Source organism: Pseudoliparis swirei, chromosome 3, assembly GCF_029220125.1.
Source record: "Pseudoliparis swirei isolate HS2019 ecotype Mariana Trench chromosome 3, NWPU_hadal_v1, whole genome shotgun sequence".
In the NCBI taxonomy this organism is placed as follows: Eukaryota; Metazoa; Chordata; class Actinopteri; order Perciformes; family Liparidae; genus Pseudoliparis; species Pseudoliparis swirei.
In genome coordinates, this window is record NC_079390.1 from 406604 (window position 1) to 424103 (window position 17500).

The following is a 17500-nucleotide window of genomic DNA, read 5'->3' on the forward strand; positions in this document are numbered from 1 at the left end:
GGGCGGAGAGGAGGAGAGGAGGAGGGCGGAGAGGAGGAGAGGAGGAGGGCGGAGACGAGAATATGGAATGAGAGGAAGAATAGATGGGAGGGAAAACATAGGGAGGAAGGAGAGGAGGAGGGGAGGAGGGGGGAGGGGCAAGGCAAGGCAAGCAGAAATACACCAAAAGTGGAATAGATTAAAAATAAAGAGAGTGACCATGACGGCGTCTCGGCGTGCCAGCTGACGGCGTGAGCGAGAGCACCGAGTCCCCCCCCCCTCCCCCCCTCCTTTAAATTGAACTCACTCCCTAAATATTTCAGCTCTTCCTCTCTTCCTCTCCTCCTCATGCTGCAGTGTGTGCAGCCGAGCCATCTCTCTCTCTCTCCCCTCTGCAGTGGTCGAGCCGCTCTGCAGCCCTGACAGGTCGGGGCGGCCGGAGGCGAGAAAACACGCCGACAGGGCGGTTTTAAGGTCGCCCCCCCCCCCCCCCCTCGGGATGTTTGTTTTGTTTGTTTGTTTGTTTGTTCTCACGACGTTTGACGCGACGCGACATGACAGCGCGTCACGTGTTTGAGACGCGAAACAGTTTGAGACCCGAAGACGAGACGGAGGGATGGAAGCAGAGGGAGGTCAGCACGAGGCTTCCATCGGCCCGATGAAGACGAGGGTGGAACACCTCATTCCAGATTGTGGCCTTTGCGACTCGCTAAGTAGCTAAAGATAAAAGCGGCGGCGCGTGACAACAGGCGAGCGGCTGGCGCGGCCAAATAATTCATAACTCCTCTTCCTCTTCCTCCTCCTCCTCTTCGGGCTCAGATGCCTACACTCAGGCCGAGGTGGTGTACGTGTGGACCAGGGGGGCGGCCCAGTCCGTGGTGGTGGCCGAGGACGGGTCCCGGCTGAACCAGTACGACCTGATGGGGCAGAGCGTGGACTCCGGGGTGGTGCAGTCCAGCACAGGTGAGCTCCGTCGGGCAGAGGAGGAGGAGGAGGAGGAGGAGGAGGAGGTGGAGGGGGAGGAGGAGGAGGAGGAGGGGTGGAGGTGGGGTGAAGAGGAGGATGAGGAGGAGGAGGAGGGGAGGGGAGGAGGAGGAGGGGAGGGAGGAGGAGGAGGAGGGGAGGAGGAGGGAGGAGCAGGAGGAGGAGAGAGGGAGGGAGGAGGAAGGGGAGGAGGAGGAGGGGGAGGGGGAGGGTTCACAGCGAGGTCACGTGTTTGATGTTTATATTTCTCCTGAAAGAAGCTCCTCGCTGCTCAGTGACGTAGAACATCTGACATGTGATGCAACGTCAGTATTTTAATGTATAATGTTATCTTTATAACTACGGATCAGCTGTTAGCACGTTAAAATAATTCCCTCGGAATATTTATTCTTATTTTTGTACATAAATATTAAGGGATTGAAATAAACTAAGTAGTTTTAATAAAGTTCTGTGCAATTCTGACGTACTTATATTTAACTTTATTAAAGTTTAAACATGTAATAACCCAGTTACAGCTCCTGAGGAAGAAGCTCATACGTGTTGATGTCATATTTGTTATAAAGTCACTATTTTAATGTATAATATTTCTTATCTTTAAAACTGCGGATCAGCTGTTGGCTCATTACATTAATTTCCCTGAATATCTTTTCTTATTTTTGTACATAAATATTAAGGGATGGAAATAAACTAAGTAGTTTTAATAAAGTTCTGAACAATTCTGGTGTATTTATATTTTACTTTATTAAAGTTTTCAATTTTCACGATACTCCATGACATTTTAGAGACCAATATTATTTATTTTTTAAGCATTATCTACATTGCAGATTCAGATTATTTACCAATAAATCACGATGGGATTAAGCCACCGGGCAGAATATGAAGCAATTATAACATTAAAGTGATCTCACATGGTTTAAAGCTAACTGGTGTGAAACAACACATTTCATTTTAACACATTTAATCACATTTTAACACATTTTAATCACAATTTTACACATTTTAATCACATTTCTGTTACGATCTCAGACACTTAGGAAGTAGGACCCAATTGCACGACCCGGGAGACAGAGATAAAGTATTTGTAAGTACTTTATTTTTCGGTTCTGCAGTGAACAAAATGAAAGCGCTCACGTAGTGAGGGATCAAAAACTTTTCAAGAGCACAACATAACCCGACCTGATCATGGCAAAAGACCAGACGAACTGACAAGGAACACTGGGCGACAGGGGAATTTAAGCACATGGTAACAAGACACAGGTGGGACCAATCAGGGCGGGCTGACACTGATGAGCATAGGAGACAGGTGTGATGACAGGTGAAAACAATCAGGAAGCCTGGAATGAGAGAAAGCGAACATAAATGACCTGAACCTCTCTAGCATATCTGTCGGTGCACAACAGTACCTCTCTAGGGCCAACTCCTGATGGCCCAGGCTGATTGTAAAGTCGTGGATAAGAGTCTTGTCTACGATAAATGAAGCAGCTATCCAGCTTCTAGCCTCAGGACCGTAACCCTTCCAGTCTACCAGGAATTGCTTGCCCCTCGCCGTATTACGGACCTTCAGTAGCTTACGGACCTTGTAAACTTCACCCCTTCAAAGAACTGGGGCGGTGGAGGGGCTTGAGGCGGGAACAAGTGTGCTCTCACACACCGCTTGATTCTACTAACGTGAAACGTTGGGTGCACTCTCAAGGTCCTGGGAGTTGCAGCGACCGATTACCGGGTTGATGACTCTGGACACTGGAAACGGACCCACAAATCCGGAGCCAGTTTCTTTGAGGCGACATGGAGTGGTAAGTCTTTGGTAGAGAGCCAAACCTTGGCCTGGACTGTAGGGAGGAGCGACCCTGCGATGAACGTCCGCAACAGCCTTCATCCGAGCTGAACTGGAGAAGAGACTGGCGAGCACCAGCCCAAACTCTGCGACAACGCCTGGTCATGGCATGTGCCGATGGAACCATCACCTCTTCCTCGTTGTTAGGGAAAAGTGGAGGCTGGAAACCATTGACACAATGGAATGGAGAGAGACCTGTGGCCGCCGTGAGAAGGGTATTGTGGGCAACCTCGACCCATGTGAGGTGGTCACTCCAGGTGGTCTGGTTTCGGGAGACGAGACAACGAGCGTAGTCTCTAGTTCTTGGTTCAGACGCTCCGACTGTCCATTTGACTGAGGGTGATATCCTGATGACAGGCTGACGGTGGCACCTATGAGTCGACAAAACTCTTTCCAGAAGGCGGAAATGAATTGTGGACCTCTGTCGGGAACAATGTCATTAGGATATCCATGGATCCTCAATACGTGATTCATCATGACCTCTGTGACTTTGGCAGAGGGAAGCTTGGTCAATGGGATGAAGTGAGCCATTTTTGAAAATCGATCAACCACTGTTAGAACCGTAGTCTTGCCTCTGGATGAGGGAAATCCTGTCACAAAATCCATCGAAATGTGTGACCAAGGACGATGGGGAATCGGCAGCGGCTGGAGCAAGCCCATCTTAACTTGAGATGAGGTCTTATTACACGCACACACCGGACAAGCCGCTACATACTGCCACATTTTGCTTCATGGATGGCCACCAGAAACGTTGTTGAATCCTGAACATTGTTCTTGCTACTCCCGGATGGCACGAGAGCACAGATGAGTGAGCCCAGCGGGTGGCCCTGTAGTGAAGAGCCTCAGGAACAAACAGCAGATTGTTGGGACACTGCTAGGCGCTGGATTCATGACATTTGCCTCTTTAACGCCTGACTCCACTTGCCAGGAAAAGGCCCGATCACCCGGTTAAGTGGAAGGATGGTCTTGGGCTCTACCGCAAGTGGTTCGGGATCGTAAAGACTAGACAAAGCATCGGGTTTTGATTCTGAGACCGGGACTAAAAGAGAGTGTGAAGTTGAATCTACTAAAGAAAAGTGTCCACCTGGCCTGACGGGAGTTGAGACGCTTAGCCTTTCTTATATATTCTAGATTCTTGTGATCTGTCCAGACTAAAACGGTTGCTCTGCACCCTCCAGCCAGTGTCTCCATTCCTCGAGGGCAGCTTTTACAGCTAACAATTCCTTGTTTCACGCCATAATTCCGCCTGCCGTTGTCAACTTTCACACAGGTAAGCACATGGATGCATCTTGTTGTCTTCTGCAGAACGTTGAGACAGTACTCCTCCAATTCCCTCATTGGAAGCATCCACCTCGACTCATAAACTGGCGCTGGGGATCTGGAATGGTGAGTATGGGAGCTGATGTGAATCTATCTCTGAGAAGTTTGAAAGCAAGATCCGCCTGGGGGTCCACTGAAGGGAACCTTAGAGAAGTCAGAACATGCAGAGGAGCAGCAACAGAACTGAAATTCCTAATAAACTTCCTATAGAAGTTAGCAAATCCTAGGAACTGCTGAACCTTTTCCTGGAGTCTGTGTGGGCCACTGATACTGCACTGACTTTCAGGATCCATTTGGATATGATTAGGGTGAGACTATGTATCCTAAGAAAGACACCTCTTCTGTGTGGAACTCGCACTTCTCTGCCTTGACATATAGCTGATTATCCAGTAGTTTCTGCAAAACTTATGGACATGGTTAACATGAGATTTAGCTGCCTGGGGAGAAAATCAGTATGTCATCCAGATACACAAACACTGAAATATTCAAGAATTCCCGCAAAACCCTCATTCACAAAAGCTTGAAAACAGTCAGTGCATTGCACAGTCCAAAAGGCATTACCAAGCACTCATAGTGACCATTCTGAGTGTTGAATCCAGTCTTCCACTCATCCCCTTGTTTTATTCTAACCAAGTGATATGCATTTTAAATCCAACTTGGTGAATATCTTGGCCATTGAAGCAGTTCAAAAGCAGATGACATGAGTGGCAGAGGACAGCGGTTCTTCACCGTAATGTCATTTAGTGGACTGTAGTCTATGCAAGGTCTCAGAGACCCGCCTTTCTTTCCCACAAAGAATCCGCCCGGCTGGAGACGATGAAGGACTTGATAATCCCTGATTTGAGTGAAGAGGAGATGTATTCATCCATTGCTGTTCTCTCAGGTCTCGAAATCGAGTAAAGTCTCCCTGGGAATGGGGGCTCCTGCAAGAGATCAATGGACAGTCAAAATCTCGGTGAGGAGGTAGCGACAAGGCTTTAGACTTGTTAAACGCTTTAAATCATGGTAACAGGAAGGTACCTTGTGTAGATCAGGATAGTCAGGTGATCTATAATGATCCTACTAGAGTCTGTTGGTGCATTAACAGGTGGCGAAGACACCTGCCCCACAATCCTCTCCCCATTCCTTAACTTTCCTGAAGGCCAGTCTATGGAGGATTGTGGATCTTCAACCAAGGAAACCCCAAAACAATCGGGTGCTGAGTCGACTCAAAAAATATGAAATTGCATGCTCGGCATGGTCCTTATTTATAGTAATCTGTATGGGCTCAGTGCAATGGGTAACTCAGAACAACAAGCGGCCCTCTAAGGCACTGGCACCAACAGGATGAGATAGCGACAGTTTTATTTTAGCTGTTTGACTAGGCCCCAGTCTATAAGGCTTTCACAGCCCCTGAGTCTATTAACACACCCTGTCAATGGTCTGATTGTTAATACAAATGTCTACCTGAGTAACAGGTCGAGGAGGGGAAGTCTGGGAAACTTGCTCACCAGCGCCTGAATATTTTCCCTTTTAGGCGCGCCTGAAAACGCTAGAAGAAGTCATTAAAAGTTGAAGGTCACTGACGTCCTCGTTGGAGGTCGTGAGTCGTCTCCTCTTAACAGACGTTGGTAGAGAAATGCTAAGAATCATAATTATATATCCTCTACCGGTCAAAGGTTTTGATAACACTCACATGTTTTAGTGCAACACATATGTGGGAAGAAGTTTCTGAACTATATTTGATTTCCATTGTAGAAATAAAGTCAAACATTGAGATGACATTTAGTTAAACAAAATCAATCAATGATTTATTTATTTTTACCTCCAATTGTTTATTTGTGCTTTGAGACATTGAGAAATTAAACTTTGCACATTTCAATAAAAACTGGATAGAAATTGAGATGTTCTAAAACTTTTGACCGTTCGCTTTACTTTATTGGGGCAAGATTAAAAAATATATATATATAATTGTATGTATCATGAGATGATGAATCCCCGGCCGGGCGGCTGCTCGTCGTCATGGTGACGTCCTCCTCTCTGCTCAGCGTGTTCGTGGTGAGGCTCTGGTTTCCATGCAGGCGGGGAAAAAACAAGAATTGGTTAACAGGCTGTAACAGTTTCATGATCAGTGGCCAAGCTTCCCCCGGTGCCTCCGCCCGTTGCCTTGGCAACATGGCAACCTCCCGGGGATGACGGAGCGGTGTCAATCTCCTGTCTCCTCTCTCCTGTCTCCTCTCCTCTCTCCTGTCTCCTCTCTCATCTCCTCTCTCCTGTCTCCCTCTCCGTCTCCTCTCTCGTGTCTCCTCTCTCCTGTCTGTCCTCTGTCCTGTCTCTCCTGTCTCTCCTCTCTCCTGTCTCCTTTCTTGCTCCGTCTCCTGTCTCCTGTCTCTGCTCCTGTCTCCTGTCCGCTCTCTGTCACGCTTTCTCTGTCTCCTCTCTCCTGTTAATCCTGTACAGGTCCTCCTGTCTCTCGCTGTCTCGCTCTCCTTATCTCCTCTGTCTTGGTCTTACGTTCTTTCCCTGCCTCCATCTCCTCTCCCCTTCTCCTCTTCCTGATGCTCCTCTGTCAATCTCGTCTTCTACCTGTCCCCATCATCTCCTGTCTCCTGTCTCAATTCTTCTCCTTCTCCTCTCTCCTGTCTTGTTCTCCGTCTGGCTCTCTGGGTCTCTCTACACTGTCCCCCTTCTCCTGCCTACAGCTCTCTCCTGTCTCCGTTTTCTTTCTCCTGTCTCCTGTCCCCTCCTGCTTTCTCCTGTCTCCTTCTCTTACCCTCCTGTCCTGTCTCCTTTCTCCTGTCTCCTTACTCTCGGATCCTGTCTGAACCTGTCTCCTCCTCCTCCTCCTGTCTGGTCTCTCTCTCCTCTCTCGCTGTCTCCTGCTCTCGCTCTCCTGTACTCCCTCCTGTCTACCGTCTCCTCTCTCCGTAGCTTCTCTCTCCTGCTCATCTTCCGGTCCCTTCCTGTCTCCTTCTCCGTTCCGTACTCCTGCTCCTCTCCTGTCTCGCCTCCTCTCCGTCTCACTCTCTCAACTGGATCTCTCTCTCTCGGCTCCTCTCCTGTCTCCTGGCTCTCATCTCATCCTGTCCCTCTCGTCCGTCTCCTGTTCTCTCTCCTCTCCTTTTCTCTCTCCTGTCTCCTGTCTCCTTCTCGCCTGACTCCTTCTCCGTCTCTCTGTCTCGATCTCCCTGGCTCATCATCCTCCTCGTCTGCTCTTTACCTGTCTCTCTCCTCCTCTCCTGCTGCTCATGCTCCTTTCTCTTATCTCCTGTATCTGTTCCCGTCTCTCCTTCCAGTCTCCAGCTGTCTCCTCCTAAGTCCTACTGTCTCCTCTCTAATGCTCTGTCTCTAATCTCACACTGTACCAGAAGTCTCCTCTTCATGGTCTCCGAATGTCTCCGGTCTCCTCTCTGTACCTCTCCTGTCTCTCTCATCCTGGCAATTCTCCTCTCTCCTCCTCCTGTTCTCCTGACTCTTTCTCCTGTCTCCTTCTCTCTCTGTCTCCTGTCCCTGCTCCTCTCTCCTCTCTCCTGTCTCCTGTCTTCATCGTCTCCTGTCTCCTTCGTCTGTCTCTGGGTCCTATGTCTCTTCTTCCTGTCTCTCTCTCCTGATCCCTTGTCCCTCTTTTTAGAAATCGATGGCATAATCAACCACCTGACGGGGTTGAGGGGGCGTTTTAAAAGCTTTGCTGGCCCCGTAAGGCTGAGTGGTCAAAAACCCTCATGTTTTATGAAATCGGCCAATGAGTAACATAGGGGTTTTGAATTCTCAGGCCCAGGTGCAGTCTTCCCGTTAAATGAGACCAAAAAAACCCCACTTTACCTGCTCTAAAAAGCCGGGGTTTTTAAAATGCAGTCACCGTACCAAAAAGGCTCTGAATTCGAAGAGCTGGAAAATCCTCCGGGGCCGCCTGGGGAGGAAAACCTGACCTGGGTGTCACTGGAGTATTGACGGCAAATTCTCGCTGTGGATGACGTCACCGGAGGACAGCGTTGATGGGAAAAATTTTTCAGTCTCTGGGCTCCTGAACCAGTTCATGTTCGCATCTGTATGAAACGCATGAAAAGCGGTTCTTCCCTTGGTCGTGCGTTCAAATGGAAATTCCTTACGGGGGCTAGTTTGAAAGTCTTTGCTTTGTTGTGCAAATGCGTCACAGTTCAAAATTTTCAAGAGAAAATCTCCGACCTGACGCGACAGAGCTGACAGGTCTCTTGGGAGACAGGAAATTTCAGCTTGTAACTCAGAACAGGTGTGGAAAATTTAGCGGCGCCCAGATAAGCATTGAAGAAGGTTCTCCGTGAAAACTCGGAAGGCCAGCGTATGAGGAAAAAGCCTGAAATCTCAAGAGACACTAAACCTCCTGCATAATGTCGGGGCTGACAAAAATTTTTTTGGAACAATTTGCACATGGTAACAAATAAAGGGGGTAATTTTAGGACGCAGTGTGATAAAACAGGTTCACGAAGCCTGAATCGGAGTTTCAAGGCGACATAATTCCCGACTTCGATCTAGCATCTGGTGGACAATTTCAGCCATTAACAAGAACAATTTTAATCATTTTACCTGTTGCAGTGCATGAAGCGCCGATGTCAGCTCAAAGCCGAACATAATCCCGACCTTCTGGCAACTCATGGCCACCCAATTTACAAGGGAACAAACTTTACCAATTCAGGGGGCGCGTCTGGGAATGAACGCTGAAACTCAGAACCTCGTAAACCCTCGTGGTCTCCATGAGGGCACGGCTGATGTGTGTGTGTTGTGTGTGTGTATTGTGTGTATTGTGTGTGTGTTGTGTGTATGTTGTGTGTATTGTGTGTATTGTGTGTGTATTGTGTGTATGTTGTGTGTATTGTGTGTGTGTTGTGTGTGTGTATTGTGTGTATTGTGTGTGTGTTGTGTGTATGTTGTGTGTATTGTGTGTATTGTGTGTGTTATGTATTATGTGTGTTGTGTGTGTGTGTGTATTATGTATTATTGTGTATTATATTATTGTATTATGTATATTGTGTGTATTTTATTATGTGTATTATTATTATTATTATTATGTGTGTTATTATGTGTGTGTTATTATTATTATGTATATTATGTATTATTATTTATTATATTATTATTGTGTGTGTATTGTGTGTGTATTGTGTGTGTGTTGTGTGTATTGTGTGTATTGTGTGTGTATTGTGTGTGTATTGTGTGTGTATTGAGCGTGTTGACAAACGACACTCATAACTACGACCATCCATCTCTAAATCCCCCAATAAAAGAGGCCGTAACACAAGAAACCGTTCAGAAGAGAATGAAACACAGAGTCGGGGGGGGGGGGGGGGGGCTTTGAAGTGTGTTCTCTGTGTTTCTGACGTGTGCCTGCTCCCCACAGGAGAGTACATCGTCATGACGACCCACTTCCACCTGAAGAGGAAGATCGGGTACTTTGTGATCCAGACGTACCTGCCGTGCATCATGACCGTCATCCTCTCCCAGGTGTCCTTCTGGCTCAACAGGGAGTCCGTTCCCGCCAGGACGGTGTTCGGTGAGTCGGCTCTTCTTCGTGACGAATGCTCGGAATGAGAATTGTATGTGCGCTGCGCTCGGTCGGGCCGGATGTGAGCTTGGTGGACGGCCTGGCGGTCCCACAGCGAGCTGATGGAGCGTGATGGTGTCAGAGCCAAGAGAACGAAGCTTTACTTGATGCCGGAGGTAACTCCTCCCACATGCACGACCGTGTGTGGGCGGCGCTCTGGGGGAAGGCGTATCGACGCCATCGCCAGACGAGACTTTTATAAGTGCAGCCGCTCCAAAAATACGCCGGGCTAACCAGCGCCGTGCGCCTGAGGAGAGCCAACCGGAGATGTTGGGTTCACGAAGTTTAAAAAAAAGAAAGGAAAGAGGACGGCGAATTCCAGAATCTATTCCTCGAATGGTGTCTCGATGGCGAGGCGTTCAGTTTCACTTCCCACCGAGCGGGAGTCAGCTGGAGTCGTGTTTCTATTTACAATTATAAACTCTTCGTTATGAAATAACGCTAATATGAGCGTCTGGTCGGGAAAACAAGAAGGAAAACCTCCTGTTGATCCTATTGGCTGCCTTGGGCCTCCTGTTGATCCTATTGGCTGCATTGGGCCTCCTGTTCATCCTATTGGCTGCCTTGAGCCTCCTGCTGATCCTATTGGCTGCCTTGGGCCTCCTGTTCATCCTATTGGCTGCCTTGGGCCTCTTGTTCATCCTATTGGCTGCCTTGAGCCTCCTGTTCATCCTATTGGCTGCCTTGGGCCTCCTGTTCATCCTATTGGCTGCCTTGGGCCTCTTGTTCATCCTATTGGCTGCCTTGGGCCTCCTGTTGATCCTATTGGCTGCCTTGAGCCTCCTGTTCATCCTATTGGCTGCCTTGGGCCTCCTGTTGATCCTATTGGCTGCCTTGAGCCTCCTGTTCATCCTATTGGCTGCCTTGAGCCTCCTGTTGATCCTATTGGCTGCCTTGAGCCTCCTGTTCATCCTATTGGCTGCCTTGAGCCTCCTGTTCATCCTATTGGCTGCCTTGGGCCTCTTGTTCATCCTATTGGCTGCCTTGAGCCTCCTGTTGATCCTATTGGCTGCCTTGGGCCTCCTGTTCATCCTATTGGTTGCCTTGGGCCTCCTGTTCATCCTATTGGCTGCCTTGAGCCTCCTGTTGATCCTATTGGCTGCCTTGGGCCTCCTGTTCATCCTATTGGCTGCCTTGAGCCTCCTGTTGATCCTATTGGCTGCATTGAGCCTCCTGTTGATCCTATTGGCTGCCTTGGGCCTCCTGTTCATCCTATTGGCTGCCTTGAGCCTCCTGTTGATCCTATTGGCTGCCTTGAGCCTCCTGCTTCATCCGATCCCTTAAAGTTGAGAATATTTTCCCTTTTAGGCGCGCCTGAAAACGCTAGAAGAAGTCATTAAAAGTTGAAGGTCACTGACGTCCTCGTTGGAGGTCGTGAGTCGTCTCCTCTTAACAGACGTTGGTAGAGAAATGCTAAGAATCATAATTATATATCCTCTACCGGTCAAAGGTTTTGATAACACTCACATGTTTTAGTGCAACACATATGTGGGAAGAAGTTTCTGAACTATATTTGATTTCCATTGTAGAAATAAAGTCAAACATTGAGATGACATTTAGTTAAACAAAATCAATCAATGATTTATTTATTTTTACCTCCAATTGTTTATTTGTGCTTTGAGACATTGAGAAATTAAACTTTGCACATTTCAATAAAACTGGATAGAAATTGAGATGTTCTAAAACTTTTGACCGTTCGCTTTACTTTATTGGGGCAAGATTAAAAAATATATATATATAATTGTATGTATCATGAGATGATGAATCCCCGGCCGGGCGGCTGCTCGTCGTCATGGTGACGTCCTCCTCTCTGCTCAGCGTGTTCGTGGTGAGGCTCTGGTTTCCATGCAGGCGGGGAAAAAACAAGAATTGGTTAACAGGCTGTAACAGTTTCATGATCAGTGGCCAAGCTTCCCCCGGTGCCTCCGCCCGTTGCCTTGGCAACATGGCAACCTCCCGGGGATGACGGAGCGGTGTCAATCTCCTGTCTCCTCTCTCCTTTCTCCTCTCTCCTCTCCTCTCTCCTGTCTCCTCTCTCCTCTCTCCTCTCTCCTGTCTCCTCTCTCCTGTCTCCTCTCTCCTGTCTCCTCTCTCCTCTCTCCTGTCTCCTCTCTCCTGTCTCCTCTCTCCTCTCTCCTCTCTCCTGTCTCCTTTCTCCTCTCTCCTCTCTCCTGTCTCCTGTCTCCTCTCTCCTGTCTCCTGTCTCCTCTCTCCTGTCTCCTCTCTCCTGTCTCCTCTCTCCTGTTTCCTCTCTCCTGTCTCCTGTCTCCTTTCTCCTCTCTCCTGTCTCCTCTCTCCTTTCTCCTCTCTCCTCTCTCCTGTCTCCTCTCTCCTTTCTCCTCTCTCCTCTCCTCTCTCCTCTCTCCTGTCTCCTCTCTCCTGTCTCCTCTCTCCTGTCTCATCTCTCCTCTCTCCTCTCTCCTGTTTCCTCTCTCATCTCTCCTGTCTCCTGTCTCCTGTCTCCTTTCTCCTTTCTCCTCTCTCCTGTCTCCTGTCTCCTGTCTCCTCTCTCCTGTCTCCTGTCTCTCCTGTCTCCTCTCCTGTCTCCTCTCTCCTGTCTCCTCTCTCCTGTCTCCTCTCCTCTCTCCTGTCTCCTGTCTCCTCTCCTCTCCTGTCTCCTGTCTCCTCTCTCCTGTCTCCTCTCTCCTGTCTCTCCTCTCTCCTGTCTCCTGTCTCCTCTCTCCTGTCTCTTGTCTCCTCTTTCTCCTCTCTCTCCTGTCTCCTGTCTCCTGTCTCCTGTCTCCTCTCTCCTCTCCTCTCTCCTCTTCTCTCTCCTGTCTCCTCTCTCCTGTCTCCTCTCTCCTCTCCTGTCTCCTCTCTCCTGTCTCCTCTCTCCTGTCTCCTCTCTCCTCTCTCCTCTCTCCTGTTTCCTCTCTCATCTCTCCTGTCTCCTCTCTCCTGTCTCCTGTCTCCTGTCTCCTCTCCTCTCTCCTGTCTCCTGTCTCCTGTCTCCTCTCTCCTGTCTCCTCTCTCCTGTCTCCTCTCTCCTGTCTCCTGTCTCCTCTCTCCTGTCTCCTCTCTCCTGTCTCCTGTCTCCTTTCTCCTCTCTCCTGTCTCCTGTCTCCTGTCTCCTCTCTCCTCTCTCCTGTCTCCTGTCTCCTCTCTCCTGTCTCCTCTCTCCTCTCTCATCTCTCATCTCTCATCTCTCCTGTCTCCTCTCTCCTGTCTCCTGTCTCCTCTCCTCTCTCCTGTCTCCTCTCTCCTGTCTCCTCTCTCCTGTCTCCTGTCTCCTCTCTCCTCTCTCCTGTTTCCTCTCTCATCTCTCCTGTCTCCTCTCTCCTGTCTCCTGTCTCCTTTCTCCTTTCTCCTCTCTCCTGTCTCCTGTCTCCTGTCTCTCCTCTCTCCTGTCTCCTGTCTCCTCTCTCCTCTCTCCTCTCTCCTCTCTCCTCTCTCCTGTCTCCTGTCTCCTGTCTCCTCTCCTCTCTCCTGTCTCCTGTCTCCTCTCCTCCCTCTCTCCTGTCTCCTCTCTCTCTCCCTCTCTCCTGTCTCCTCTCTCCTCTCCTCTCCTCTCTCATCTCTCATCTCTCATCTCTCCTGTCTCCTCTCTCCTGTCTCCTGTCTCCTCTCTCCTCTCTCCTGTCTCCTCTCTCCTGTCTCATCTCTCCTCTCTCCTCTCTCCTGTTTCCTCTCTCATCTCTCCTGTCTCCTCTCTCCTGTCTCCTGTCTCCTGTCTCCTCTCCTGTCTCCTCTCCTGTCTCCTGTCTCCTGTCTCCTCTCTCCTCTCTCCTGTCTCCTGTCTCCTCTCTCCTGTCTCCTCTCTCATCTCTCATCTCTCCTGTCTCCTGTCTCCTGTCTCCGCTCTCCTCTCTCCTGTCTCCTCTCTCCTTTCTCCTCTCTCCTCTCTCCTGTCTCCTGTCTCCTGTCTCCTCTCTCCTCTCTCCTGTCTCCTGTCTCCTCTCTCCTGTCTCCTCTCTCCTCTCTCATCTCTCCTGTCTCCTCTCTCCTGTCTCCTGTCTCCTCTCTCCTCTCTCCTGTCTCCTCTCTCCTGTCTCCTCTCTCCTGTCTCATCTCCTCTCCTCTCTCCTGTCTCCTCTCTCATCTCTCCTGTCTCCTCTCTCCTCTCTCCTGTCTCCTGTCTCATCTCTCATCTCTCATCTCTCATCTCTCATCTCTCCTGTCTCCTGTCTCCTGTCTCCGCTCTCCTCTCTCCTCTCTCCTCTCTCCTGTCTCCTCTCTCCTTTCTCCTCTCTCCTCTCTCCTCTCTCCTGTCTCCTGTCTCCTGTCTCCTCTCTCCTCTCTCCTCTCTCCTGCCTCTGCACCAACGAGGTGAGCGGCAGCTCCAGTGGGTCGTGGCTCGCTGCAGCACGAGGCTCAGTGTGAATTTAGATTTGCGTGCTCTGAATGTCGGCCTACAAGTGTGTGTGTGTGTGTGTGATGTAAGTGTTCGTCAGTGTGTGTGTGTGTGTGTGTGTGTGATGTAAGTGTTCGTCAGTGTGTGTGTGTGTGTGTGTACCTAACTGTCTGTCACACTGAGGTCTTACATAATACAGCTAGTCTGCAGCATGCTGTGTAGCAGCAAAGCACAGCAGCAGGCGGAGTGTCCTTGAGTTACCTCAGCCTACTCTCCTTCTTCTTGTTGTTCTTCCTTTACTCTCTCTCTCTCTCCCTCTCTCTCTCTCACTCTCTCTCTCTCTCTTCTTCTGCTCATGGATGCCAGTGTCTCCCCTGGCCTCTACTACTTAAAGAGCTTTCACAGAAACATTAAACACAGAGCTCTGATTTTGCAACGCTGCAGTCTCAAGCAGGTTTTATATCTTCTGTTTTAGTGTGTGCGTGTGTGTGTGTGTGTGCGTGTGTGTGTGTGCATGTGCGTGTGTGTGTGTGCGTGTGTGTGTGTGTCTTCATGTGTCACAGCTACCTGCGGTGCTCGTCACGTGTCGAGCGGAAACGAGGATGGCCTAGATTAAATTCGAACAACTATCTAGGGCATGTGTGTGTCCCTCATGCTATCAGCGCTGGTTCTGCTTCATGAGATTACATGCATGCGGTGCGCTCACACACACACACACACACACGCACACAGTCACGGTTGAATAAGCACGCGGGCGCTCTTCCATGAAGACGCAGCGCAGCCGCTAGGTAGGTCATTCATGTGATGAATATGCATCAGCTGCGACGCGGAGGAGGGGGCTCCTCACGCGGTCGCCGTGTCAACGACACATTCCAACCACACGGCGGACCGTCAGGAGCCGCCGGCGCCGCCTCAATCCGTCAGCTATCGAAGTCAGTTAGAGTCAGTTTATTTGTATAGCACATTTTCACAAATGCCAACAAAAAAACACACACACACACACACACAGTGGAAAAAGAGTCCCAACTCAAGTCTGAATAATATCTCAAAGACACGAAGAGGAGGGTCTGAAGCTGGAGCACTGAATTCAATTCAAGTTTTTTCAATTCAGTTTATTTGTAGAGCCCATTTTCACAAATTACAAACTCCCCTCAGAGTGTTTTACAATCTGTACACATAGACATCCCTGACCTTTGACCTTTGACCTCACATCGGATCAGGAACAACTCCCAAACAACCCTTCAGGGTAAAAGGTCAGACCCCTTGAGGAGAGAACAGAGGAGGATCCCTCTCCAGGATGGACAGGTGTCATAGATGTCATGTGACCAGAAGGAATCATTACACACACATTAAAACACAGGAACAACACAATGAAGACGACAGAGTGGATGAAGAGTTGGTAGTCGGCATATTCCACCATCCAGACCTCCACGGTCCATCAGGTGGAGGTAGAGAGGAGGAGTGGGCGGAGTCTCAGCAGTGGGCGGAGTCTCAGCAGGGCCGTGGCGTAGTTGGTAGTCGGCATATTCCACGATCCAGTCAGAGATTCATACGCGTGTCAAAACCCGTGTGCACGTGTTTAGCGCTGGAGGATGAGCGAGGGCTGTCAGCCGTCTTCACACTGGAGACATCATGTGTGTCATTATCGCGGTGACTCACACACACACACACACACACACACACACACACAATGCAATCTACATACCAATCTGGCAACGCACAGCCAGCGGCGTTCACTGCACGGGAGGAGATAATAATAATAATAATAATAATAATAATAACTTTATTTATATAGCACCTTTAAAAACAATGTTTACAAAGTCAAGGCAAACAAATGGAGTAGTAAGTATAGAATAGTAATACGTGTATAATTAAATGTATGATAGTCTGATTTATGTTTTAATCATAGACTACTGCCTAATAGTCTAATTATTACATAATTGTGTTATTATTACCTAATAGTCTTATTATTCCTAATAGTCTTATTATTACCTAGTAGTCTTATTATTACTAATAGTCTTATTATTACTAATAGTCTTATTATTACCTAATAGTCTTATTATTATCTAATAGTCTTATTATTCCTAATAGTCTTATTATTACCTAATAGTCTTATTATTACCTAATAGTCTTATTATTACTAATAGTCTTATTATTGCCCTTTTTATGATAATTGTTCATATCCTGTCAGCCTAAATAAGTATATATATATTTTTTTTTAACAGGTTAAATGTTATTTCACAAGTTTCAAAAAGTGCCTCCAGTTTATTTTGACGTGCTCCTGGATTTCAGTCGTTTTACTGCAACAGCTGGAAATGTGTTTACATTCCTCCCTCATGGTTTTTAATATTATATTTAACGACATTGCGCATGTTCAACATTCCTCCAGCCGACTCGTCCACAGCGTGACGTGGATCAGATCAATGAAGTCAAAGTGGCGTCTCGTGTTCACGCCGCGGCGTGACCACGGAGCTCTGAAGCTGCTCCTGCGGAGGAAGAGTTATCGTCTTCATCGTTGTGCCGATGAGTTGGGAGCGAAGCTCGTGGAGAACCGTTTGGCAACATGTGAACAGATCGATGTTCGTGCTGCGCCAATGAAAACTAAGAGGAAACAGCCACTGATGGTGCTGGAATGTCTCTCTCTCTCATATACATATCTCTCCCCCCCCCCTCTTGTTGTCGGGGGCAACCGCGCTCAGAACATTTCCTTGCTTCCTTCCCGCCTCTCGAAGCGATTGGCTGAGTATTTATTGGTTCTCCATGGAGCTGTTTAATGTATCTGCTCATTAAGGAATCACACCTTGTGTGTGTGTGTGTGTGTGTGTGTATATGTGTGTGAGAGTGTGTGTATTTGCACCTGCTGGTTGTGTGAGTGCTCAGAAATTAATGATTACTAGCTGACAACATTGTCGGCATTGCAGTTCCTGTGTGTGAGTGTGTGTGTGTGTGTGTGTGTGTGTGTGTGTGTGTGTGTGGCACAGTTCTCGCAGCTGTTGTGCTGAGCACAGTCATTTAACCCCCCCCCCCCCTCAATCAACGTGTCAATACATTTCTTCCTTTATGTAAATCCGAGGTGACGTCGTGATGTGTGTGTGAGTGTGTGCGTGTGTGTGTGTGAGTGTGTGCGTGTGTGTGTGTGAGTGTGTGCATGTGTGCGTGTGAGTCCCCCCCCACCCCCCCCATCCCCCGAGGCTTCAGTCATTGATCGGTCATGAATAAGTGAGTAGCTGTTGTAGACATCCGACCGCTCCCCTCGGGGCGAGTTGAGGGAACATGGAGGATCGTTCCCTGAACGTTCATGAACAACTTCACAAACTACACACCGTGTGTGTCTCTGAGACGCCTTGATGGGTTCTGCAAGAACTCTTTAAGGACATGGTTCTGTAGAGAACCCTGGTTTGAAAGGTTCTTAGTGGAACCATAACTGGTGCCTTAAAGAACCATTTTTAGAAGGTTCTTTGAGACACTTTTATAGGTTCTTAGTGGAACCATAACTGGTGCCTTAAAGAACCCTGTGTTGAAGGTTCCTTAAGACACC

General features: G+C 48.5%; 1 protein-coding gene across 2 annotated transcripts in view; it reads left to right on the top strand.

Moving 5' to 3' along the window:
• gabra1 (gamma-aminobutyric acid type A receptor subunit alpha1) overlaps window positions 1-17500 on the top strand; it is a 52369-nt gene that overhangs the window by 25671 nt on the left and 9198 nt on the right. For both annotated transcript variants that reach the window (XM_056443344.1, XM_056443353.1), the window contains exons 7-8: window positions 799-942; window positions 9468-9620. In XM_056443344.1, the coding sequence (XP_056299319.1) occupies window positions 799-942; window positions 9468-9620 (297 nt within the window). The remainder of the gene's footprint in view (window positions 1-798; window positions 943-9467; window positions 9621-17500) is intronic.